Source organism: Hemitrygon akajei, chromosome 7 (assembly GCF_048418815.1).
Source record: "Hemitrygon akajei chromosome 7, sHemAka1.3, whole genome shotgun sequence".
Lineage (NCBI taxonomy): Eukaryota > Metazoa > Chordata > Chondrichthyes > Myliobatiformes > Dasyatidae > Hemitrygon > Hemitrygon akajei.
In genome coordinates, this window is record NC_133130.1 from 92,889,181 (window position 1) to 92,917,010 (window position 27,830).

At 41.6% G+C, this 27,830-nt stretch overlaps 1 protein-coding gene across 1 annotated transcript in view; it reads left to right on the top strand.

The window, feature by feature from the left end:
- The window catches only part of rmnd1 (required for meiotic nuclear division 1 homolog), a 122,950-nt gene extending 108,399 nt beyond the window's left edge, over nucleotides 1-14,551 (top strand). Inside the window, exon 12 of the mRNA XM_073051433.1 lies at nucleotides 12,597-14,551. Coding sequence (XP_072907534.1) covers nucleotides 12,597-12,629 — 33 coding nt within the window. The 3' untranslated portion in view covers nucleotides 12,630-14,551. The remainder of the gene's footprint in view (nucleotides 1-12,596) is intronic.
- Nucleotides 14,552-27,830: the final 13,279 nt, after the last annotated feature.

The window sequence follows — 27,830 nt, forward strand, 5'->3', positions numbered from 1 at the left end:
GTGGGCAAAGTACTGGAGAGTTTAACATCGGTAGCTGAGCGAAGGGCGCTGAGTAGGCTACGGTCAATTATGGATAACTCTGAACATCCTCTACATAGCACCATCCAGAGACAGAGAAGCAGTTTCAGTGACAGGTTACTATCGATGCAATGCTCCTCGGACAGGATGAAGAGGTCAATACTCCCCAATGCCATTAGGCTTTACAATTCTACCGCCAGGACTTAAGAACTTTTTAAAAGCTATTATTAATGCTTTTTGAGATGGTGATTTAGATGCATATCATATTTTTTTTACTGAGTTAAGTATTGTATGTAATTAGTTTTGCTACAACAAGTGTATGGGACATTGGAAAAAAAGTTGAATTTCCCCATGGGGATGAATAAAGTATCTATCTATCTATCTATCTATATGTCACACTGCCACCCAGCTTAGTATCATCAGCAAATTTGCTGTTGTTATTCTCAATGCCTTCATCTAAATCGTTGACGTAAATTGTAAACAGCTGTGGTCCCAATACCGAGCCCCGTGGCACCCCACTAGTCACCACCTGCCATTCCGAGAAACACCCATTCACCGCTACCCTTTGCTTTCTATCTGCCAACCAGTTTTCTATCCATGTCGATGTCTTCCCCCCGATGCCCTGAGCTTTGATTTTACCCACCAATCTCCTATGTGGGACCTTATCAAATGCCTTCTGAAAATCGATTTACACTACATCCACTGGATCTCCCCCGTCTAACTTCCTGGTTAAATCCTCGAAAAACTCCAACAGATTAGTCAAGCATGATTTACCCTTGGTAAATCCATGCTGGTTCGGCCCAATCCTATCACGGCTATCTAGATATGCCACTATTTTATCCTTAATGATGGACTGTAGCATCTTCCCCACCACCGATGTCAGGCTGACAGGTCGATAGTTCTCTGTTTTCTCCCTCCCTCCTTTCTTAAAAAGTGGGATAACATTAGCCATTCTCCAATCCTCAGGAACTGATCCTGAATCTAAGAAACATTGGAAAATGATTACCAATGCATCCGCAATTTCCAGGGCCACCTCCTTTAGTACCCTAGGATGCAGACCATCTGAACCTGGGGATTTGTCAGCCTTCAGTCCCATCAGTCTACTCATCACCGTTTCCTTCCTAATGTCAAACTGTTTCATTTCCTCTGTTACCCTATGTCCTTGGCCCATCCATACATCTGGGAGATTGCTTGTGTCTTCCTTAGTGAAAACAGATCTAAAGTACTCATTAAATTCTTCTGCCATTTCTCTGTTTCCCATAACAATTTCACCCAATTCATTCTTCAAGGGTCCAACATTGTTCTTAACTATCTTCTTTCTCTTCACATACCTAAAAAAGCTTTTGCTATCTTCCTTTATATTCCTGGCTAGCTTACATTCGTACCTCATTTTTTCTCCCCGTATTGCCTTTTTAGTTAAGTTCTGTTGTTCCTTAAAAACTTCCCAATCATCTGTCCTCCCACTCACCTTAGCTCTGTCATACTTCCTTTTTTTTAATGCTATGCAATCTCTGACTTCCTTTGTCAACCACAGTGGCCCCTTTCCCCCCTTTGAATCCTTCCTTCTCTGGGGGATGAACTGATTTTGCACCTTGTGCATTATTCCCAAGAATACCTGCCATTGCTGTTCCACTGTCTTTTCTGCTAGGCTATCCGTCCAGTCAACTTTGGCCAGTTCCTCCCTCATGGCTCCATAGTTTCCCCTGTTCAACTGCAACACTGACACCTCCGAGCTGCCCTTATCCTTCTCAAATTGCAGATAAAAACTTACCATATTATGATCACTACCTCCCAATGGCTCCTTTACTATTAAATCCTGTTCATTACATAACACTAAATCCAGAATAGTCTTGTCCCTGGTCGGCTCTCGTACAAGCTGTTCCAAGAATGCATCCCGTAGGCACTCTACAAACTCCCTATCCTGTGGTCCAGCACCAACCTGATTCTCCCAGTTCACCTGCATGTTGAAATCCCCCATAACTACTGCGACATTACCTTTGCCACATGCCAATGTTAACTCCCTATTCAACTTGCACCCAATATCCATGCTACTGTTTGGTGGCCTGTAGACAACACCCGTTTGGGTCCTTTTGCCCTTACTGTTCCTCAGTTCTATCCACACAGACTCTACTTCTCCTGACCCTATGTCCCCCCTTGCAAAGGACTGAATCTCATTCCTCACCAACAGGGCCACCCCACCCCCTCTGCCCACATTTCTGTCCCTACGATAGCACGTATACCATTGTACGTTCATTTCCCAGGTCTGATCTCCCTGCAGCCATGTCTCCGTTATCCCAACAACATCATAGTTACCCATTCGCACCTGAGCTTCAAGCTCATCCGCCTTATTTCTGACACTTTGTGCATTCAGATATAGAATTTTTAGCCCATTTCTCCTCTCTCTGTTTGAATCGCTGCCTATTGTGCTTAACCCAGCTCCCCGAACTCCCATCGGGCTATACGCCCCTAGAATTTTGTTGTCCTTCCTAAATTTCCTTATTCTTTCAACACATTTAACTCCATGTTCTGTCAGACCATCCCTCTGTACATGTGTCCTCCTTATCACTTGTTCCGCCTCACCTTTCTCTACTACACACTTAATATTCTGGAACCGTGTAGTCCCCACCTGTCCTTTATTCTTCCTCTCGCTATCCTCTCTCACATCCTGGATCCCCGCCCCCTGCAAATTTAGTTTAAACCTCCCCCCCCCCCCCCAAGAAGCACTAGCAAACTTCCCTGCAAGAATGTTAGTACCGCTCCAGTTTAGGTGTAAACCGTCCCTTCGGAACAGATCCCACCTTCCCTGGAACAAAGCCCAATTATCTACAAACCTGAAGCCCTCCCTCCTGCACCATCCTCTCAGCCACGTATTAATCTTTATAATCTTTCTGTTTTTTGCCTCACTCACACGTGGCACAGGTAGCAATCCTGAGATTGTTACCCTGGAGGTCCTGCTCTTCAGCTTCGCACCTAACTCCCTGAACTCCCAACGCAGGACCCCCTCACTCATCCTACCCACGTCATTGGTCCCTACATGGACCACAACATCTGGATTCTTGCCCTCCCTCTCGAGAATAACCTGCACCCGATCTGAGATGTCTCGGACCCCGGCACCAGGGAAGCAACATACCATCCGAGACTCCCGATCTTCCCCACGAAATCTCCTATCTGCCCCCCTGACTATAGAATCCCCTATCAATACCACTCTCTTCTCTTCCCTCCTCCCCTTCCTAATACTGAATACTCCTACACTCAGCATGCTTCCTAATAGATTCTCCATAGGGGACATAAGCAAAATGGTACTATAGCCTTAAAGAGGCTCTGGTAAATAATTTAATTGCTGAAAAGAGGCTCGAGTCACCTTAAGTCACGCAGTGATGATACGGGTTTCCCCCGCTATCTGAAGGTAGAGACAGACAGACATACTTTATTGATCCCGAAGGAAATTGGGTTTCGTTACAGTCACACCAACCAAGAATTGTGTAGAAATATAGCAATATAAAACCATAAATAATTAAATAATAATAAGTAAATTATGCCAAGTGGAATTAAGTCCAGGACCAGGGCCAGAGTGTTCCTATGAAACTGTTTGTAAACCGAAATGTCGTAAAGTGAAGAAGGAATTACTATTAATTTATATGGGAAAAATTTTTGAGCGTTCCCAGACCCAAAAAATAACCTACCAAATCATACCAAATAACACATAAAACTTAAAATAACACGAATATATAATAAAAGCAGGAATGATATGATAAATGTACAGCCTATATAAAGTAGAAATATTATATGTATGGTGTAGTTTCACTTATCAAAATCGGGAAGACTGCGAGCTGAAATCGATTTGGAGGAAAAAAATTGGCATGTTCACGCATGCACACGTACACACATGTGCACACAACTGCCCGCACAGGGCTTCATGATCATGGTAGTCTTCCTCGGGGTAAGCGCATGTATAAAGCAGGCATCTTCTTTTCGTAAAAGTGAAAATCCTCTTTGGTTAGTGAAATCAGGTACTAATCTAGGTCTTTCATAACAGAGAGCTGTCATAAAGCGAACGTTCGAAAAACGGGGGCCACCTGTATCTGGTTTGCAGATGTAAATAAGCAAGTGAAGTCAATTCTTACAATTTTTCAGTCATAAAAATTGATGGTTTAGGCTATTGTTCACAAATTTAACTTTAATTCATATGAGCATATTTATAATGTTATTGGTCACGTTATATTCTAGGACTATTGCAGTGGTCTTCAAGAGATTCAATCAAGAGATACTAGAAATTGGTTCATTTATTCTGAATAGCTCTTGGGAGTAAAGATCATTTCCACTGACTTAGCAATAATTGAATGTGCTCAAAAGTTTTACTGGGATAATAGAAACATAGGTGCAGGAGTAGGCCATTCAGCCCTTCAAGCCTGCACCGCCATTCAGTATGATCATGGCTGATCATCCAACTCAGAACCCTGGACCTGCTTTCTCTCCATACCCCCTGATCCCTTTAGCCACAAGGGCCATATCTAACTTCCTCTTAAATATAGCCAATGAACTGGCCTCAACCGTTTCCTGTGGCAGAGAATTCCACAGATTCACCACTCTCTGTGTGAAGAAGTTTTTCTTCATCTCAGTCCTAAAAGGCTTCTACTTTATCCTTAAACTGTGACCCCTCATTCTGGACTTCCCCAACATCGGAAGCAATCTTCCTGCATCTAGCCTGTCCAATCCCTTTAGAATTTTATACATTTCAATAAGATCCCCCCTCAATCTTCTAAATTCCAGTGAGTATAAGCCTAGTCGATCCAGTCTTTCTTCATATGAAAGTCCTGCCATCCCAGGAATCAATCTGGTGAACCTCTGTACTCCCTCTATGGCAAGAATGTCTTTCCTCAGATTAGGGGACCAAAACTGCACACAATACTCTAGGTGCGGTCTCACCAAGGCCTTGTACAACTGCAGTAGAACCTCCCTGCTCCTGTACTCAAATCCTTTTGCTATGAATGCCAACATACCATTTGCCTTTTTCACCGCCTGCTGTACCTGCATGCCCACCTTCAATGGTTGGTGTACAATGACACCCAGGTCTCGTTGCATCTCCCCTTTTCCTAATTGGCCACTGTTCAGATAATAATCTGTTTTCCTGTTCTTGCAACCAAACTGGATAACCTCACATTTATCCACATTAAATTGCATCTGCCATGAATTTGCCCACTCATCTAACCTATCCAAGTCACCCTGCATCCTCTTAGCATCCTCCTCACAGCTAACACTGCCGCCCAGCTTCGTGTCATCCACAGACTTGAAGATGCTGCATTTAATTCCCTCGTCTAAATCATTAATATATATTGTAAACAACTGGGGTCCTGGCACTGAGCCTTGCGGTACCCCACTAGTCACTGCCTGCCATTCTGAAAAGGTCCCGTTTACTCCCACTCTTTGCTTCCTGTCTGCCAACCAATTCTCTATCCACATCAATACCATACCCCCAATACCGTATGCTTTAAGTTTGCACACTAATCTCCTGTGTGGGACCTTGTCAAAAGGCTTTTGAAAATCTAAATATACCACATCCACTGGCTCTCCCCTATCCACTCTACTAGTTACATCTTCAAAAAATTCTATAAGATTCGTCAGACATGATTTTCCTTTCACAAATCCATGCTGACTTTGTCCGATGATTTCACCTCTTTCCAAACGTACTGTTATCACATCTTTGATAACCGACTCTAGCATTTTCCCCACCACCGATGTCAGACTAACCGCTCTATAATTCCCCGGTTTTTCTCTCCCTCCTTTTTTTAAAAAGTGGGGTTACATTAGCCATCCTCCAATCCTCAGGAACTAATCCAGAATCTAAGGAGTTTTGAAAAATTATCACTAATGCATCCACTATTTCTTGGGCTACTTCCTTAAGCACTCTGGGATGCAGACCATCTGGCCCTGGGGATTTATCTGCCTTTAATCCCTTCAATTTACCTAACACCACTTCCCTACTAACATGTATTTCCCTCAGTTCCTCCATCTCACTAGACCCTCGGTCCCTTACTATTTCCGGAAGATTATTTATGTCCTCCTTAGTGAAGACAGAACAAAGTAGTTAAATATGATGTGAAAACAATATTGTATTCAATAACGTGCTTGACAGTGCACAGTTTAATATACACCCATTTGCCACTATATCTCTAAGCTTTTAAACTGTATTGAAAACAACACAAGAGCATCAATTAGAAGAGGGTTATTATACCCCACTATATATTTATACCTGTATTAAGAAACTACTAAAATTGGCATTTTGAACTTTAACTTCATCAAGGTGCTTTTAAATTTACAAAGGAAAATCTCAGGAGAGCATTCAACCTGAAGCACTATCCTTCTGTAAAGTGCTTGAAAATAAACTAGATTTCTGCTTGCCCCCGATTTTTGCTGACAGTGGCAGTTTAATTCAACACAGTAATTAAAACACACCTACTAGATTACTGCAGAATTTCCAACTATCAATTCCCAGTGGGAATGTTATACTTAAAGGGAAAAAGATCAGAGAATTCTTGTAGTCTTCAATTCACTGACCACTGGATAAATAACTCCTGTTGAGACTGTGAATCAGCCCTGATATTTCTTATCTCTTCCACAGCATCATACTGAGATTCAATCACTGAGAAACTACAGTGAGAAATTACAGTGTCGTAGTAGTATTACAAGTACACCGATATACAAATATTAGAAGAGAAGTAAGAAAGAATAAAAACTAAGTTACTTCAAACAGTCTAACAGGAGAGGGTCATCACTTCCCCGGCTATACATTGACTCATTATAGAGCCTAATGGCCGAGAGTAAGAATGACCTCATCGAGTGCTCTTTGGAGCAGAACGGTTGTCTTAGTCTGTTATTAAATAAGACCATAAGAGATAGGAGCAGAATTAGGCCATCTGGCCCATCGAGTCTCCTCTGCCATTCAGTCATGGCTGATCCTTTTTTCTCATCTCCTCCTCAACCCAAGTTCCTGGCCTCCACAGCTGCACATGGCAACAAATTCCACAAATTCATCACCCTTTGGCTAAAGACGTTTCTCCGCATCTCTGTTTTGAAAGGGCACACCTCTATCCTGGGGCTATGCCCTCTTGTCCTAGACTCTCCCACCATGGGAGACATCCTTTCCAGATCTACTCTGTCTAGGTCTTTCAATATTTGAAAGGTTTCAGTGAGATTCCCCCCTCATCCTTCTGAATTCCATTAAGTACAGACCCAGAGCCATCAAACGTTCCTCGTATGACAACCCTTTCATTCCTGGAATCATCCTTGTGAACCTTCTCTGGACCCTCTCCATTGCCATCACATCTTGTCTAAGATGGGGGGCCCGAAACTGGCCTCACCAGTGCCTTATAAAGCTTCAGCATCACATCCCTGCTCTTGTATTCTTGACCTCTTGAGATGAATGCTAACGTGGCATGTGGCATTTGCCTTCCTCACCACCAACTCAGCCTACAAGCTACCCTGCAGGGTGTTCTGCACAAGGACTCCCAAGCCCCTCTGCTTCTCAGATTCCTGGATTTTCGCCCCGTTTAGAAAATAGTCTGTACATTTATTTCTATTACCAAAGTGCATGACCATGCATTTTCCAATATTGCATTTAATTTACCAATTTCCTGACCATTCTCATAATCTGTCTAAGTCCTTCTGCATCCTACCTGTTTCCTCAATGCTACCTGCTCCTCCACCAATCTTTGTATCATCTGCAAACTTGGCAACAAAGCCATGTATTTCATCATCTAAATCATTTATATACAGCATAAAAAGAAATGGTCCCAACACCGACCCCTACAGAACACCACTAGTCACTGGCAGCCAACCAGAAAAGGATCCTTTTATTCACACTTGCTGCCTCCTATCAATCAGCCAATGCTCTAACCATGTTAGTAACTTTCCTGCAATACTTAACTTGGTAAGCAGCCTCATGTGTGGCACCTTGTCAAAGGCCTTCTTAAAGTCCAAATATACAACAACCACTACATCCCCTTTATCTATCCTTCTTGTAATCTCCTCAAAGAATTCCAACAGGTTCGTTCAGGCAGGATTTTCCCTAAAGGAAACCATGCTGACTTTGTCCTATCTTGTCCTGTGTCATCAAGTACTCCATAACCTCATCCTTAACAATTGACTCCAACATCTTCCCAACCACTGAGCTCAGGCTAACTGGTCTATAATTTCCTCTCTACTGCCTTTCTTCTTTCTTAAAGAGTGGAGTGACATTAGCAATTTTCCAGTCCTCTGGCACCTTGCCACAGTCCAATGATTTCCGAAAGATCATTTCTAATGCCACTACAATCTCTAATGCTACCTCTTTCAGAACCCTAGGATGCAGTTCATCTGGTTCGGTTGATTTGTGTACTTTTAGGTCTTTGCTTTTTGAGCAACTTCTCTCTTGTAATAGTAACTGTACCCATTTCTCTTCCTTCACACACTACAACATCAGGTACACTGCTTGTGTCTTCCACAGCGAAGACTGATGCAAAATACTCATTTAGTTCACAGCCATCTCCGTGTCCACCGTTATTTCTCCTTGCCTCATTTTCTAGCAGTCCTATATCCACTCTCATTTCTCTTTTATTTTTAAAATACTGGAAAAACTTTTACTATCCATTTTGATATTATTTGCTAGCTTGCTTTCATATTTCATCTTTTTCCTTCTAATGATTTTTTAGTTGCTCTCTGTAGGTTTTTAAAAACTTCCCAATCCTCTATCTTCCCATTAATTTTTGCTTTGTTGTATGCCCTTTCTTTTGCTTTTACAATATCTTTGACTTACGTTATCAGCCATGGTTGTACTATTTTACCATTTGAGTATTTCTTCATTTTTGAAATATACATATCCTGCACCTTCCTCACTTTTCTCAGCTCTGCTGACATCCCTGCCAGCAACTCCTTCCAATTTACTTTGGCCAACTTCTCTCTCATACCTCTGTAATTTCCCTTACTCCACTGAAATATTGCTACATCAGACTTTACTTTCTCCCTATCAAATTTCAAGTTGAACACTAACATATTGTGATCACTGGTTCCTAAGGGTTCTTTTACCTTAGGCTCTCTAATCGCCTCCAGTTCATTGCATTACACCCAATTCAGTATAGCTGATCTCCTAGTAGGCTCAACGACAAACTGCTCGAAAAAGCTATCACTTAGGCATTCAACAAACTCACTCTCTTGAGATCCAATACCAACCTGATTTTCCCAATTGATCTGCATGTTAAAATCTCCCATGACTATCATAACATTGCCCTTTTGACTCACCTTTTCTATTTCTTGTTACAACCTGTGGTCCACCTCCCAGCCGCTGTTGGGAGGCCTGTATATAACTGCCATCAACATCCTTTTATCTTTGCAGTCTCTTAACTCAACCCACAAGGACTCAACATCTTCTGATCCTATATCATATCTTTCTATTGATTTGATGCCATTCTTTACCAGTAGAACCACACCACCCCCTCTGCCTACCTTCCTATCTCTCCGATATAACCTGTAACCTTGGACATTCAGCTCCCAACTACAACCATCCTTCAGCCATGATTCAGTGATGGCCACAACATCATACCTGGCAAACTGTAATATTGCAACAAGATCATCCACCTTATTTCTTATAATACGTGCATTTAGATACAACACCTTGAGCACCATATTTGCTGTCCTTTCGGACTCTGCATCCCTGATGATTTGATACTCAGACTGTTGGCTGCAACTAAGTCCCATCACCTGCCTGCCCTTCCTGACAATCTGACTGCACACTATCTTTACTTTTTACCACCCATCCTTTCCTGAGTCCCTTCACTCCGGTTCCCACACTGTTGCTCCTCTGTTCAGCCAATGTGACATGCAGAGGGTGAGAGATATTGTCCAGAATAGCCAGGATTATCCAGAGGGTCCTTTGTTCTACCACTTCCTCCAGTGTGTCCAGTTTGACTCCTATAACAGAGCCAGCCTTTCTAATCAGTTTATTGATTCTGTTGCCATCACCCATGTTGATGCCATTGCCCCAGCACACCACCGCATAGAAGATTGTACTGGCAGCAACAGAATAGTAGAACATGTGAAGGAGAGGCCTGCAGACTCCAAAAGACCTCAATCTCCCTAGGAAGTAGAGGTGACTCTGGCCCTTTTTGTACACAGTTTGAGTGCTTCACTCAAGTCTGTTATCCAGGTGCACCCACAGGTACTTGTAGGTCCTTATAACATCCACATTGTCACCATCAATAGTAACAGGGGGCAGTGCAGGCTTGGTCTTCCTAAAGTCCTTCACCATCTCCTTTGTCTTACTGATGTTGAGCTGCAGATGATTCAGTTTGCATCATTTGATAAATTCCTCCACCAGGACCCTGTCTCATCCTCCTGTCCTCCCTTTATACACCCAACTATTGCTGAGTTATCAGAGAGTTTCTGCAAATGACATGACTCAGGGTTGTACCTAAAGTCTGAGGCATACAGAGTAAACAGGATGGGAGCCAATGCAATCCCGTGGGGCCCCAGTGCTGCTTATAGCCGTGTCTGGCACACAGCTCTGAAGCTGCAAAAACTGTGGTCTGCCAGTCAGTTAGTGCATTATCCAGGATACAATGGATGTGCCAGCCTGTTTTGAACAGAGCTTTTCCCCCAGCAGTGAGGGCTGTATGGTATTGAAGGCACATGAGAAGTCAAAAAATATCTTCTCAGTGCTGCCCTATTTCATCATTTCAAAAGTATTGAAGCTGTAGAGTCCTTTTGTGACTTCAAATTTGCAACTGACTTCTGAAATTTATATGTAACAAAGGGATTAAGTTAGTTGTACCATCAAATCAGCACCCTCAATTTGTTAAGCATGGAAAATCTTTGGGTAACAAATTCTGTAACTCCTGAAAAGCTGTATTAAAGTGCTATTGCGTGGAATCGTGCTCCAGTTTTGTGTGAGATTCCTTTGTAGTATATCTGATAACACCAAGCAAGCATACTTAAAAGAGACAGTGACATTTCCTCCACTGGTGTGTCTTACCATAGAGCTTGCAGAGAATATCAGCTAAGGAAGGTCGTTGTGAGGAGGAGAAGAGGAGGAGGGTCGGGGGGGGGGGGGGGATTTGGAGAATCAGTTATGAAGGGGATAGTTCATTACTGTCAGGGTCCCTGGCGATTGGGATAACCAGTGTTCAAATCATTGGAAGGATTGAGGTGTGGGTTGGTTAGGTAGCAAGTGGTGGAACTGGGTGTCCGAGTATTGGTTACAGAAAGGATTGGGATCTCATAATTGTTGGGATAAGCACTAGACTGTTGTGACACTTAATGACTGAACACGGGAGTTTCTGCAGATGCTGGAACTCCAGAGTAACGTTCTCTCTCATTCTCATTCTCTCTGTCTCTCTGTCTCTCTCTCTCTCTCTCTCCTCCTCTCTCTCTCTCTCTCTCTCTCTCTCTCTCTCTCTCTCTCTCTCTCTCTCTCTCTCTCTCTCTCTCTCTCTCTCTCTCTCTCTCTCTCACTCTCTTTCTCTCTCACTCTCACTCTCTCACTCTCTCTCTGTCTCTCACACTCTCACACAGAGACAACACATGAGGAGCTCAGTAGGTCAGGCAGCATCTACAGAAAGGAATAAAGAATCAACATTTCAGGCTAAGATCCTTCAGTAGGACCCTTAATCATTGGACAGTAGGCAACCAGGCTGGGATTCAACCAGTGTCAAGTGACGGTGTCAGGAGGTAAGGGCAGGACTGATGTGGGTGGAAAAGAGAACAAACTTGATTCTTTTGCAAGTAAGTCCTTATCAAAAGGTACAGTATATCTAACTAATGTGGGAACAGGTCTCAGCTCTTGAAATTGGGTGCAGTTTGATATGGATGGTGTATACTGTGGTTTGAGCCATCATGTAACTGTAGTAAATTCTTTGCAAGTGACATCAAAATATGATTACATGTTATTGCACGTCTTTGCACATACCCAGAAGCTTCTGTCTACATGTACATCATATTCCTATATATCTTTTCTTCTAAATCATGAAATATCCCTTTCTTAAAATCCTCAGTTTATGATACTTCTGTGATTATAGTTTCAGAGTCTCAGACATTAATAGACACAGGGCACAAGGATGAGATTTGGATAGGAAAACTGTGTAGAGTAGAGGCTGAAGACCGCCATTGGCATCACTATACTGAGTTGTGAGGAAAATGTTGCAACGTTGACGTCTCATCTGAATAGCATCATTCATTAATGATAAAGTGAAGGGTTCTGTGAGATCCTGAAGACGTGAAAGGTTCTTGGGTTTAAAGGGTTCACAGGTTTTAGGGAATACCAAGGGGAAATAAAAATGCAGGTATTTAAGATATAGAAACAAAGACTGAACCCTGATGAGAGCAGAATCAATAATAAAAAGCAAAACAATAAAATTAAGGCAGCCATAATACAGAAATGTGTGGAATGAGCTTCAAGGTGCAGTAGTAAAAGCAAAATGCTGGAATTATTGAAAAAAACTGATGTTTCTAATTACGATAGCCAAAATGTCCCTTTCATCCCTTATCTAACTTGATGACATAATTTTATAGGATATAATTACTCAATGCAGCCAATCTTTTTCTTTCCCCAGGTATTATTTGAACTTGCTCGTGTTATTTTCTAAAACTGATTAGAGATCGTCTGGAGGACAGTAGCCATAACTTCAAGTGGGACATGAAAAATATCTTCCAGAAGGCTTCTGTACTCCTATCAATATCCTGAGGAATGCCTGCATTTTGTGCAGCTCAGTTCTTGTCAAAACTATACAGTTTATTCTCACAACCACAGCATTTATAATAGATTTTATCTTTAAATTAGTGGTGCATTTGATTTTATTTCATTGTGGAATATCTATATATACCAGTGATTCCCTGCATTATTTTTGTGATAAACTCTATAATGTGAAAATTTTTGGGTAGCGATATGTGCATTCTGGAAGGGAGAGCTTTTAGAAGCTGAAAGAGATTGCCTGCTGTAATTATTGCCTGGGAAAACTGCTGTAATTATTATTTTTATTTAAAATCATGTAAGATGCAAGACTGATTAAACTTGAATCTGTAGTAGCTTCTTACCTCAGATGTTTGAGACTGGTATGTATTAAAAGAAAGGCAATTTCTGGGTCTTTCACAGAATTGAAACATAGTAGCTAGTCCATGCCTCGAGGCACATGTCCACATTATTTAAGATCTTGGAATGCGACCTCACTCAAAGCTGACATAAATGTCGTCCAAATAATTTAACAAGTATTTGTATAGGGTTCAAATCATCAGTAAAATCTCTGGAAAGTGAATCCAGAATTCAACATGATTATTTTCTAGTAACAGAAAATCTATCAGAATGACTCTATTTAAATTAAACACCAATTTATTACATGTCTTTTTTAAGCCAATCTGAAATGTGACAAACTTTACAGGATATTTAATCATTTTTTACTTGTCTATTTATAATACTTCCTGTAATAGAATTGCTATCAAATCAAGAACCGACAGTATTGAAGGCAAACAAGTTAAGCTTGAATGGATTCTGAAAATGTTTTCTTCTGAAGCAGAAGAATTTTACTAACTTTATTTGTTGATAGTTCATAAGCAAAGTTTGATGCTTAATAACTGCCAGCTGTTATAGGAACATCCCTTTCATATTGTAGACCAAAGGTCATTTTACATGAACTGGAAGCTAGTGTGTTAATTTGAACTATGCATAATAATGTTTTCCATGAAAAATAAATGATTGAATTAAGCTAGGCTATATTCAATGCAACTGTCCTGAAGCAAATTCATACCAGACAAAACTGGAAACAAATGCACAATATTGTATCTAGATTGTCACAAATCTTTGATGAGTGTGACGTGCTTGATGGACATGATCATGACTATAAGACAGACTACCAAAAGAAAGAAAGACACAACAACTACCATGCATCTGAGAGGATTCCTTGATTTTCCTCTGGTTCAGAACTTACTTGGAAGTAAAACTTTTCTGTACTGGAATTATTTAAAATACTTTGCACATTTATTTGGGGTACCAAATAAATAGAGAAATGTGCACTGTTTTCCTCATTTTCTATAAAACTTTCTGTGCCATCTCTCCCAATGCTAAATTCCAAACATATTCACTATTTCTGGTGAAATGATAACATCAGAGCAAGGGTTAGAGAGGGCATTTAAAGAATCTCTAACATTGTTAATCCTGCTTTTTTGTACTTGCAAAAAGCTATAATGTCATAAAATCAGAAAGTGATGGAGTTGCTCAGCAGATCAGGCAGCATCTATGAAGGGAAACATTCAGGTTGACGACATTGCACGTTGAATCTTGCTTTTCTCTCCACAGGTGCTGTTTGATCTGCTGAGTATCTCAGGAATTTTTACTTTTGTTTTGGATTTCCAGCAACTTCAGATTTTTTTCTCTCTTTTTGATTACTGTATTCTATTATGATATTGCACAATGAATTGTTTGGTTTGACTGTGGTGGTTCACAAATCATTCCAAAACTATATTTGTGTTCAGTAACTGGAAAATTTTCCTGCATATTAAACCATTACAGCTCTGACATGTTCCTTGACTTGATTCTATGTAGAATTTATTTGTTTCCGCCTATGGTCATGTGGGTATCTTCTGGGTGCTGTGTTACCTCCAACAATGTGCAGGTTGGTAGGTAATTTAGCCTCTATAAATTGCTCCTAAAATCTGGGAGATTGAAGAAAATTAAAATGGATTTAGTATATAAAGGGTGAAAATAGATACTGGATGGTTGACCTGGATGTCATGGGCCAAAGGGTTTGTTTACAAACTATATGACTCTTTAAGATCACCCCTATATACATGTACTTGTGCAAATGACAAGAAAATCGGCTTTGACTTTGATAAAAGGCCTTGTAGAGGATTATAATATCATGAGGGGCGTAGATGAGGTGGATCATCATCAACTTGTTCTCTGGGTAAGGGATTTTAAAACCAGACACCGTAGGTATGAGGTGAGTGGGAGAAGATTTAAAGGGAACTTGCTGAGCAAGTTTTTCACACAGTATTTGGATGAAATGAGCTGCTAGAGGTGGGTACAATTACTAAGTTTTAAAAAAACATTTGGGTAGGGTACATGGATAAGAAAGGTTTAGTGAGGTCTGGTCTGCAAGTAAATTAAACTAGCTCAGAGAAAACTTGGTCAGCATGGATGAGCTGGGCCAAAGAGCCTGTTTTTGTGCTGTCTAGCTCCATGACAATAGATAAGGATAAATATGGACCTTACAGGAAAGTATTAAGTTGGAGCAGGGCAAATTATGAAAGTAGGAACTGAATGAGTTAATTGTAAACAGTTGTTTCTGGGCAAATGCACATCTGACATGTGAAGGATGTTTAAAAACCAACCAGGACAGGTGGCAAGGGAAGTGGTGAATTTAGTCAAGAAGAAAAGAGAAGTGATTGTAAAGAGTAGGAAGTTAAAATCAAACAGAGCTCTTGAGGACTATAAAGAAGTTAGAAAAGTACTTAGGAAGGGCCATGAAAAACCCTTAGCAAGTAGGATTACAGAGAATTCCAAGGAATTCTATACAAACATTGAGTGCAAGAGGATAACTAGAAAGAATAGATACGGTAACCATTTAAAGGAGGGAATATGTACTTGGAGGGCAATGGATCTGGGCAAGGTCCTAACTGAGTACTTTGCATCAGTATTTACCAAGGAGAAGAGTGTGGGGGATAGTGAGATCAGAGTTAAGCATGTTAATATGTTAGAGCATTTTGAGATAAAGAAAGTGGTAGTGTGGTCTCTCTTTAAGGTGGATAATCTCCTGGGGCTGATGGGATATACCTCATGCTATTGAGGGATGAGATTGCTGGGACCTTGACCAAGATCTTTGAGTCCCAGAGGACTGGCAAGTATCTAATGCTCTGTTATTTAAGAAAGAAAATGGGAATAGCCCTGAGAACTAGTCTGGTGAGTCTCATATCAGTGACCGGAAAGCTATTGAAGAGGATTCTTAGGGATAGAATTTATGAGCATGTGGAAAAGCATAGCATAATTAGAGACAGTCAGCTTGGCTTTGTGCAGAGCAAGTTATATCTTCCTAACTTGATTCGTTTGAGGAGGTGATGAAGTTGATTAGTGAACATAGAGCTGTGGATGTTCTCTGAATGGATTTTAGCAAGGCATTTGACAAGATCCATCATGGTGGGCTCATTCAGAAGGCTAAGATACATGGAATCCATGGTAATTTAGCAATTGAATTCAGATTTTGCTTGCTTATAGAAGGCAGAGGTTAGTGGTCAATGGCACTTACCCTGGCTGGAGGCCTGTTGCTAGTATTCTGCAGGGATCTGTACTGACGCCTCTGCTGTTTGTGATATATACAGTATAAATGATCTGAATGAAACTGTGAAACGAGCCCAGCAGAGATTGCACTTTCTGAGGAAGCTTAAACAAGCATCACTCCCCACTAACATCTTATCTACATTCTACAGAGGTGTGGTTGAGAGTGTGCTGGCCTTTTACATCACAACCTGGTACTCTAGCTGCAGTGCTGCCGACAAAAAAGCCTTGCAGAGGGTGGTTAGGGGGAGCAGAGAAGGTTATTGGGGTCTCCCTACCTTCTATCCAAAACCTCTTTCAGAGTCGATGCCTCCAGAAGACACGGTACATCATTAAAGACCCCTCACACCCTCTCCATGAACTGTTTGTTCTTCTGCCATCAGGTAAACATTACAGGAGCATCAAAACTAAAACCACAAGGCTGCTAAACAGCTTCCTCCCACAGGCAGTCAGACTGCTAAATAGCTGCTCTACCTGACTCTACTTTGGACACTTTTAACTTGTTTTTAACTGACATGTGGCTGTTGTGTTTTACTATTTATTGTTATGTTTATTACTTAGTGTTGCGTTTGTTATGTTATGATTGCACTGCTCCTGGGAAACGCTGTCTCATTCTGCCCTGCAGAACTGATGTACAGTTAGAATGACAATAAAGTTTTTGAATCTTGTATCTTGAATGTGGTTTGTAAGTTCATTAGCAATATAAAGATAGGTGATTTTATGGACAGTGCAAAAGATTGTAAAGGATACAGCAGGACATATCAGTTGCAGATAAGTGGAGAAATGGCAAATGGAGTTTAATGCAGACAAATGTGATGAGTTGGACTTTGGAAGATCAAATATAAAGGGAGAGTAAAAGGCTACTGTGGGAGGCGAGGGAGGAGATTGCTGAGCCTCTGGTGATGATCTTTACATCATCAATGGGGACAGGAGAGATTCCAGAGGATTGGAGGGTTGCGGATGTTGTTCCTTTATTCAAGAAAGGGAGTAGAGATAGCCCAGGAAATTATAGACCAGTGAGTCTTACCTCAGTGGTTGGTAAGTTGATGGAGAAGATCCTGAGAGGCAGGATTTATGAACATTTGGAGAGGTATAATATGATTAGAAATAGTCAGCATGGCTTTGTCAAGGGCAGGTCGTGCCTTATGAGCCTGATTGAATTTTTTGAGGATGTGACTAAACACATTGATGAAGGAAGAGCAGTAGATGTAGTGTATATGAATTTCAACAAGGCATTTGACAAGGCATCCCATGCAAGGCTTATTGAGAAAGTAATGAGGCATGGGATCCAAGGGGACATTGCTTTGTGGATCCAGAACTGGCTTGCCCACAGAAGGCAAAGAGTGGTTGTAGACGGGTCATATTCTGCATGGAGGTCGGTCACCAGTGGAGTGCCTCAGGGATCTGCTCTGGGACCCTTACTCTTCGTGATTTTTATAAATGACCTGGATGAGGAAGTGGAGGGATGGGTTAATAAGTTTGCTGATGACACAAAGGGTGGAGGTGTTATGGATAGTATGGAGGGCTGTCAGATGTTACAGTGAGACATTGATAGGATGCAAAACTGGGCTGAGAAGTGGCAGATGGATTTCAACCCAGATAAGTGTGAAGTGGTTCATTTTGGTGGGTCAAATATGATGGCAGAATATAGTATTAATGGTAAGACTCTTGGCAGTGTGGAGGATCAGAGGGATCTTGGGGTCCGAGTCCATAGGACACTCAAAGTAGCTGCGCAGGTTGACTCAGTGGTTAAGGCATGCAGTGTATTTGCCTTTATCAATTGTGGAATTGAATTTTGGAGCTGAGAGGTAATGTTGGAGCTATACAGGACCCTGGTCAGACCCCACTTGGAGTACTATGCTCAGTTCTGGTCGCCTCACTACTGGAAGGATGTGGAAATCATAGAAAGGGTGCAGAGGAGATTTACAAGGATGTTGCCTGGATTGGGGAGCATACCTTATGAGAATAGGTTGAGTGAACTCAGCCTTTTCTCCTTGGAGCGACAGAGGATGAGAGGTGACCTGATAGAGGTGTATAAGATGATGAGAGGCATTGATCGTGTGGATAGTCAGAGGCTTTTTCTCAGGGCTAAAATGGTTGCCACAAGAGGACACAGGTTTAAGGTGCTGGGGTGTAGGTACAGAGAAAATGTCAAGGGTAAGTTTTTTACACAGAGAGTGGTGAGTGCGTGGAATGGGCTGCTGGCAATGGTGGTGGAGGCGGATAGGATATGGTCTTTTAAGAGACTTTTGGATAGGTACATGGAGCTTAGAAAAATAGAGGGCTATAGTAAGCCTAGTAATTTCTGAGGTAGGGACATATTTGGCACAACTTTGTGGGCTGAAGGGCCTGTATTGTGCTGTAGGTTTTCTATGTTTCGATGTTTTAAACTTAATGCCAAGAACGTTAACAGTGTTGATGTACAGAGGGATATTGGGGTCCAAGTCAATAGCTCACTGAAAGTGGAGGCTTTAGAGTGGGTGCAGAAGAAGCTTACTAGGATCCTATCTAGACAATAAGGGGAGGATACAGACTTGGTTTATTTTCTCTATGCAGCAGAAGTTGAGGAGAATACAAATAGAAGTTTATAAAATTATTAAAGGCGTTGAAGGAATAAGTAGTCAATATCTTTTTCCCAGGGTTGAAATGTCAAATCTTAGAAGGAATACATTTAAGGTGAGGGGGGCAAGTTCAAAGGAGATGTGTGAGCCTTGTTTTCTAGAGTTGTGGGTGTCTGGAATGCATTGCTGGGGTGGTCTGTCTGTCTAGGTACCATATCCGATGCAGACGTTGGTGACCATGGTTTTCCATACAGATCTATCCCTAGTTCTTTGAATGACTTCCATTTCCTCGATGTGTAGCCACCTGGCTTGGCTTTTGATGTACATAAGCTGAGGTCTTCCTCTAGGTTTGCTCCCCTCGATCTTTCCAGAGAGTGTGAGTTTTTCTAGTTCATCTTTCCGCATGAAGTGTCCTAGGAATCTGAGTTGTCTCTCTCTTCTTGTTGGTGTGAGTGATCTAACTGCTCGGGCTCTTCTGAGAACTTCTTCATTTGAATATCATTCCACGATATTTTTAACATTCTCCTGTCGAACCATAATTCAGCTGCTTCTAGTCTCTTTTCCATTGCTGGGGAAACAGTCCAGCATTCACTTCCATAAGTCAGGATAGAATAAATGTAGCACTGCAATATTCTGTTTCTAGTGTACATGCTCATCTTTCTGTCTGTTAATATGGTCTTCATTTTCTGGAAAGCTTCTTTCACCATTGCTATTCTGTATTTGATATCTGTGTTGCACCTGCCATCTCCTGTTATTTGGCTGCCAAGATATCTGAATTTGTTGATTTGTTTGATGTTTGTATTTCCGATCTTGATCACACCTTGTGGGATGTTTGTCTTTCTGGAGATGACCGTGCTTTCTGTCTTCTTGGTGTTGATTGAGAGGCCTCTGCGATTACTTTCTGCTGCCACTATAGTGAGTAGTTCTTGAAGTTTTGTTTCTGAGTCTGCTAATAGCGCGATGTCATCAGCATATCTGATGTTATTTATATTACGGCCTCCAATTGTGAATCCTTTGATGTCTTTGATACTTCTCAAAATATTCTCACTATACAGGTTGAATAAGTCAGGTGAAAAGACACAACCTTGCCTGACTTCTCTCATGATATTCACGTACTCACTCACTTCTCCTTCTATTCTGATGGATGCTGTCTGGTCCCAGTATAAGTGAGGTAAATACAATACCGATGTTTAAGAGGCTCGTAGGCCCATGAGTGTGCAGAGAATGGAGGGATAGGGATATTGCTTAGGGAGAAGGAATTCATTAAACATTTAATTACGAGTTTAATCAGTTTAGGACAATATTCTGGGCCAAGGGTCCTACTCCTGTGCTGTATTGCAGTGTTGTGGAATGAAATGACGGCATGAAAACATTAAATCTGCAGATGGTAACAGTGTGGTTGAGGGTATTGGTGACTGAAAATGAGACAGGGAGACACACACACAAGGTGGTGATGTGTGATAGGTGGAGGAGGAATTTCAAACTTGGTTCTGAGTAAAGGTGCAGATTTCTATTGATCTTGGGTAGTTATCCATAGAAATAGATGAGAACTAGAGCAAGGTGGAATTTCGGTAAGAAGCAAACATATAATTACTAATTCTTTTGGGAATGATTTGATTTGAATAACTCACAACTATCAAGAAATCAGCATTGCAGTAAAGCTAGGCATCATTAGCATATAGTGTATAAGTAACCTTGAGCTAGAACAGATGGATAGAGGGCAGGGCAAGAATCCATCATTGCTGTTCCCTTTGGAGACAGCAGTCCAGAAATTCATTGATGCTTATAAAATAAGTGGCTTAGTATGCTGATGCAAAAGAGACTAAGCATACGAAGTAGGAGCAGGAGCAGGATTTATGGCTCCTTGTTCCTGTTCTGCTATTAAATAAAATTATGGTTGATCTTTATCTCAGTGCTGTTTTCCTGCTCTAACCCTACATCCCCTAATTCCCTTATTATTAATAAATTTATTAACATGACTTGAATATCAGTGACTGAGCCTCTGCAGCTCACTTAGAGAAATCCAAAACTACACTGCTCTCATCTCCTTATTCTAATTCTGGACTTCTCTTTCAGGAAATAAAGATCATTACCACATCTAACCTGTCAAACCCCTGTGTATTTCATCTCTCGTTCTTCTCAGTTCCAGAGTTAAGCTCAGTTTGCTTAATCTCAACAACCCATCATCTCAAGTACTAAGAGGTGACCCTTTGTTGCTTTCTCTCTGTTTCAAGTATATCCTTCCTGAGGCAGTTCCTGATGCTGCTCAGGAACACACCGTTCCTGATGCTGCTTCTGTGGGGCCTTATATACTGTACTTGCAGTAAAATGTTCTTACTGTGGCCAAACTTGGGTGGTTTCCACTGGAGCGTCAGAGGCTGAAAAGAGACCTTATACAAGGTTATAAGATTATGAAAGGCATAGATAGGCTGGACAGCCAGAGTCTTTATTTATCGGGTTAGGACTGTGAAATAATAGAGGAGACACTCAGCATGAGAGGAGAAAAGTTTAAAGGAGGTGTGTAGAGCAGGTTTTTTATGCAATGGTCGCTGCCTGGAATGAGCTGCCAGGGTGCTGATGGACGTAGATGCGATAACAACATTTAAGAGACCCTTAGATAGACACATGAATATGTAGGGATTGGAGGGAAATGGATAATCTTCAGGCAAAAGAGAGTTAGTTTCACTTGGCTTTATAACCAGCACCAATATCATGTGCTAAAGGGATAGACTTGTGCTGTACTGTTCATGTCTATGTATGTTTACTCTCATCCTCTTGAATAACAGCCCAGCACTTAACTTCCGAAGTGTTTGCTATACACGTGTTAACTTTTGGTAATATGTGTACACAGGGTCCTCTTAACAGCAACACCTTTCAAATTCTCACCATCATTCTCTACCAGAGCAGATGATCTCACATGTTTTCACATTATATCTGTCAATATATCCCTGAAACATCTCAGCATCTTCCTCACCATCACCCAGTTTCATATCCTCAGCAACCTTGAATAAAATATACTTGATCCCATAATCCACAAGTTGAAGGCAAACAAACTAAAAGTTACCCTTTTACTCTTATCCAATTAATCAATTCTCAAGTCATGACAGTATATTACCCCAATGCCATGTACTCTAATTCTGTTTAGTAATCTTGTGTGGCACCTTATCAAAGGCTTCCGAAGATCTTCCCTTCTCTGTCTTGCTCGATAAAGCCTCAAATTTCATTTCCAAATCCAACTTTTCCAAGGTTTTCGTAAGTTTTGTCTTCTGGGCTTCATATGAGTAGTTTGGAATTAATCAAAACAACTTCTGAAGAATATTTAATTCATGGGGTAATTTAATCTACCCCAACCAGAATCCAGAGACCACATTGTGAAGTCAGGTTCTTCCAAGGGTGATGAAACCATATGAATGGAGGCATTACGTTGCCAACTTCTTCAGCTGCTGTCTGTCTCCCATTCTTTCAGCCTCTTAACATCAACTATTAGAATTCAAGGGATCAACACTTGGAGTTTCCTCTGAGATTCTGCCTGTTGGCCACTGGAAGCTTGGTAGAAATCCCATTGAAGTAATCTGTCTGGGCTCTTGGCCAAAACTGCCACAGATAATCAGAAAACTAACATTGGCCCAAGTCTATGTGGTCTTAGTGCACCTGTTCTTCCGCTGACAGAAGTAATTTACACTCTGGAAGTATCTCCAACTAATATATGAAAATCGGACCTCTGGTGTATTAGTGGCTCCCTTCTCCAGCTTCCATCCTCCAATTGATAACACCTGAAATGAAAACAAACACATGGGCCATAACTGCTGACATTGACATCGTCCTATGTGAAAGATCTCGGTGTAGGCTGGAACATATGAAAATGATGCATCTTAAGGGTATTTTCTTCTACAGCTCATCCCTCTCACATTCAGCTCAGATAACAGTAGAAGGCTATCAGCATCAGAGGTGCAGACAGACGCACAATTTAAGCAGCTATACACATGTTTGGTTTGAAGCCCAGCAGAGGTCTTGAAGCACACAGATCCTTCAAATACACTATATTAATCAGGGCTATCTGTTAGCTCTAAATTCAATAATCCCTCATTGATCATTGCAAGCAAGATCTTTGGAGTTCTCTGATGATACAGGTATCCAGTGCCAGGGGATTGTCTTATAAAAGGTGCCACATTGAATGGCTATTTTGATCATGAACACAAGTAATTTTGCAGATGCTGGAAATCCAGAGTAACACCCACAAAATGCTGGAGGAGCTCAGCAGGTCATGCGGCATCTCTGGAAAGGAATAAAGAGTCGATTTTTTTGGGCCGAGACCCTTCATCAGGCTGAATGTTTTCCATAGAAATTATGTGGGAAAATATTATGATTAAAATATTATGATAAAAGCAATGTGGGTGCAAATAAATTTCATTTAAATGAATATTTGGGTAAAAAATTTTTTGCAGTTTGTTAGCTTGTATCAGTAATTAATATATTTCTCACACCAGTTATAAGACCATAAAACATAGGAGCAGAATTAGGCCATTCAACTCATTGAATCTGCTCTAACGTTACATCATGCTAATATAATATCCCTCTCAACCCTATTCTCCTGCCATCTCCCCATGACTTTTGACACCCTGACTAATCAAGAATCTATCAACCTCTGCTTTAAATATACTCAATGACTTGGCCTCCACAGCCGTCTGTGACAGTGAATTCCACAGATTCACCACCCTCTGGCTAAAGCAATTTCTCCTCGTCTCTGTTTCAAATGGACTCACACACACTATAGAGAACATCTAGTCCAAATCCACTTTATCTAGGCCTTTCAATATTCGATATGTTTCAATAAGATCCCCTCTCACTCATCTGAACTCCAGTGAGTACAGGCCCAGAGCCATCAAACACTCCACATACATTAACTCTTTCGTTCCTGGAATCACTCCCATAAACCTCCTCTGGATCCTCTGCAATGCCAGTACATCTTTTCTTCAACAAGGGGCCCAAACCTGCTCATCAATTCCTTAGATCCCTGTGACCGTTGGATGGAAAGGATGAAACAAAGGCTCACCCACGTGTTCAAACATAAAACTCCAAGACCATGGCCACACCAGCCCAGCAATCCCCAACAAGCCCGATTAACCCTAACCTAATCACAGGACAATTTACAATGACCAATAAAACCTACTTGCTACGTCTTTGGATAGTGGGAGGAAACCATAACCCCATGGGGAAAACACATGGCAAACAATAGCATGTTTAAGGACAAGTTGTGTTAATTGACCTAAGCAGTGCTTGATAACTTCTGTAAAAAGGTCTGATGCCGCCAAGTTTTTTTTAGTCTTTAACGCACATAAAAGGCATGACATCTTTCTGTAAGTGGAGAGCAACACTGTTACATCAACTCATGTACAGAAACGGGCACAGTGCATTGATACCAACCTTTCTGTTCATCTCCACTAAACCCATTTGCTTTTCATACACTCAGTGGACACTTTATTAGGTACACCTGCTCATTAAAGCAAATATCTATTCAGCCAATCATGTGGCAGCAACTACATGATAAAAGCATGTAGGCCTGATCAAGAGGTTCAGTTCTTGTTCAGACCGAACATCAGAATAGGGAGGAAATGTGATCTGAGTGACTTTGACCGTGGTATGGTTGTTGGTACCGGATGGGGTGGTTTGAGTATCTCAGAAACTGTTGACTTCCCGGGACTGTCACACACAACAGTCTCTCGAGTTTGTAGAGAATGGCGTGAAAGGCAAAAAACATCCAGTGAGCAGCAGTTCAGTGGGCGGAAATGCCCTGTTGGTGAGAGAGGTCAGAGGAAAGTGGTCAGACCAGTTCAAGCTGACAGGAAGGCAACGGTACTCAAATAACCACGTGTTATAACAGTGGTGTGTGCTGAAGAGCATCTCTGAACGCACAGCACATCCAACCTTGAAGTGGATGGACTACAGCAGCAGACCATGAACACACAGAAATACACTCAGTAGCCACTTTATTAGTTACTTGCCATACCAAAAAAAAGGGGCCGCTGAGTGTACTGTATGTCCTCTTGCTTTTGATACCATAGGAAAAGGATTCTGACTGTCTACCCTATCTCCAGATTGACTGATGATGCTGACCCGCAATGGGACCAAAACTGTATCAGTGAGTCACATGCCACTGAGTGCTTTCCAAAAGAAATGACTAAACTTCCCAGTTATTTAACTGGATTCGATCCATGGATCTGGAAGGAATATAAGATATGGAAGCAGAATTAGGCCATTTGGCTCATCGAGTCTGCTCTGCCATTTCATCATGGCTGATCCACTTGCCTCTCAGCCCCAGTTTTCTGTCTTCTCCTCGTACCCCTTCATGCCCTGACCAACCAAGAATCTATCAGCCTCTGCCTTAAACATATTCAATGATTTGGTCCCCACCGCCTCCTGTGGCAAAGAATTCCACAGATCCACCACTCTCTGGCTAAAGAAATTACTTCTCACCTCCATTCTAAATGGATGTCCCTCTATTCTAAAGCCCTATCCTAGACTCCCCCACTATAGGAAACATCCTCTTGACACCCACTCTACAGAGGCCCCATTCTTCATTCAATAGGTTTCAATGAAACCCCTCCTTATTCTTCTGAATTTCAGGGTGTACAGGCCCAGAGCTATCAATTGATCCTCATATGGTAACCCTTTCATCCCAGAATCATTCTCGTGACTCTCCTCTGAACCCTCTCCAATGTCAGCACATCATTTCTTAGATAAGGGGCCCAAAACTGCTCACCATTCTCCAAGTGAGTCCTTCCCAGTGCCTTTTAAAGCCTTAACATTACATCTTTGCTTTTATCTTCTAGTCCTCTTGAAATGAATGCTAACATTACATTTGCCTTCCTCACCACCGAGGAAGATCAACCTGCAAGTTCATTGTGGTGAACTACATATACCTGTCTGGACACGCCCCCTGCTGACTGCTCCTGTGGCTCCTCCCACAGACCCTGGTATAAAGGCGATTGAGGTCTGAGCCCGGCCTCTCTGTCTCCAGGATGTAGTATGGTGGTCAACCACTGCTTGTTCCTTCTTCCAGTCAATAAAAGCTGATATCTCGCCTTTATGTCTCAGAGAGAGTTATTGATGGTGCATCATTCATCTTTAAGGATTCCTGCACGAGAACTCCCAAGTCACTTTGCACCTTGGATTTTTGAATTGTCTCTCCATTTAGAAAATAACTTTTATTTCTTATATCAAAGTGCATGACCTTCTGAAACTGTATTCTATCTGCCACTTCTTTGCCCATTCTCCTAATCTGTGTAAGTCCTTCTGCAGCCTCTCTGCTTCCTCAAAGCTACCTGTCCCTCCACCTTTCTTTGTATTGTCAGCAAATTTGGCCACAAAGCTATCAGCTCCATCATCCAAATCTTTGACATATAATGTAAAAAGAAGCGGTCCCAACACAGACCCCTGTGGAAACCCACTAGTCACTGGCAGCCAACCTGAAAAAGCTCCCTTTATTCCCACTCTTTGCCTCCTGCTGCTTAGCCAATGGTCTATCCATGCTGGTATCTTCACTGTAATACCACCGGCTCTTAACTTGTTCAGCACACACATGTGCAGCACCTTGTCAAAGGTCTTCGAAAAATCCAAGTACACAACATCCACCAATTCTCCTTTGTCTATCCTGCTTGTTATTTCTTTAAAGAATTCCTACAGATTGGTCAGGCAAGATTTTTTCTTAAGGAAATCTGTTACCACGGTTCGGACATGGCCCAAGTGCGGAAAGAGAGACACTGAAGCAGGACAATAGTTCACAAACTTTAATGCGAACAGTGTTAAAGGGAAAATAAACAATAAACGCTCGGCCAAATAGGGCCGTTAACTAAAACTCTCAAATGGGAAACGAAGCCTACACTGCAGCTGAAAAGAAAATGTAAACATTCAATGAATACCACTAGTCTTCAGTCAATTGACTCGAAAGTCCAATTTCTCTGTCCAAGTCTCAATAAGCACTACGAGGACAGGCATGGAGTTAAATACTATCACGATTAAATAATAATTAGCTGACAGGTGTAAATTCACAATTGCAAGTGCTGCCAAATCCGTGGTTGTAACCAAACCATGCTGATTTCAGCTTGTTTTATCGTGTGCCTCCAAGTACCCTGAAACCTCATCCTTAACAATCAGCTCCAACACCTTCCCAATCACTGGGGTCAGACTATTGGTCTATAATTTCCTCTGTACCTCTTGAAGTGTGGAGTGACATTTTCAATTTTCCAGTCCTACAGAACCACCCCAGTATCTACGGATTCTTGAAAGATGATTACTAATGCCTCCACAATCTCTTCAGCCACCTCTTTCGGAAGCCTGGGGTGTAGCCCATCTGGTCCTAGGCGACTTATCTGCCTTCAGACCTTTCAGCTTCCCAAGCACCTTCTCCCTAGTAATGGCAACTTCACTCACTCCTGTCGCCTCACTCTCTTGACTTCCACCACACTGCTAGTGTCTTCCACCGTGAAGATTGATGCAAAATACTTATTCAGTTCATCCACTATTTCCTCATCCCCCATTGCTACCTCTCCAGCATCATTTTCCAGGGATCTAATACCTATTCTCACCTCTCTTTTACTCTATATATTTGAAGAAACTTTTGGTATCCTCCTTAATATTAATGGCTAGCTTACTTTTGTATTCCATCTATTCCTTCTTTATGGCTTTTTTAGTTGCCTTCTGTTGGTTTTTAAAAGCTTCTGGAACCGTTCTGCTCTGTCGTCCCTGCTGGTGTCCTTTTCCAGTCAAGCTTGTCCAGCTCCTCTCTCACGCCTCTGTAATTCCCTTCACTCCGCTGTAATACTGACACATCTGACTTTAGCTTCTCCATCTCAAATCACAGGGTGAACTCAATCATACTATGATTACTTGTCTTTTAAGGGTTCCTTTAAGCTCTCTAATCAACACCCAATCCAGAATAGCTGATCCCAGAGTGGTATTCAACC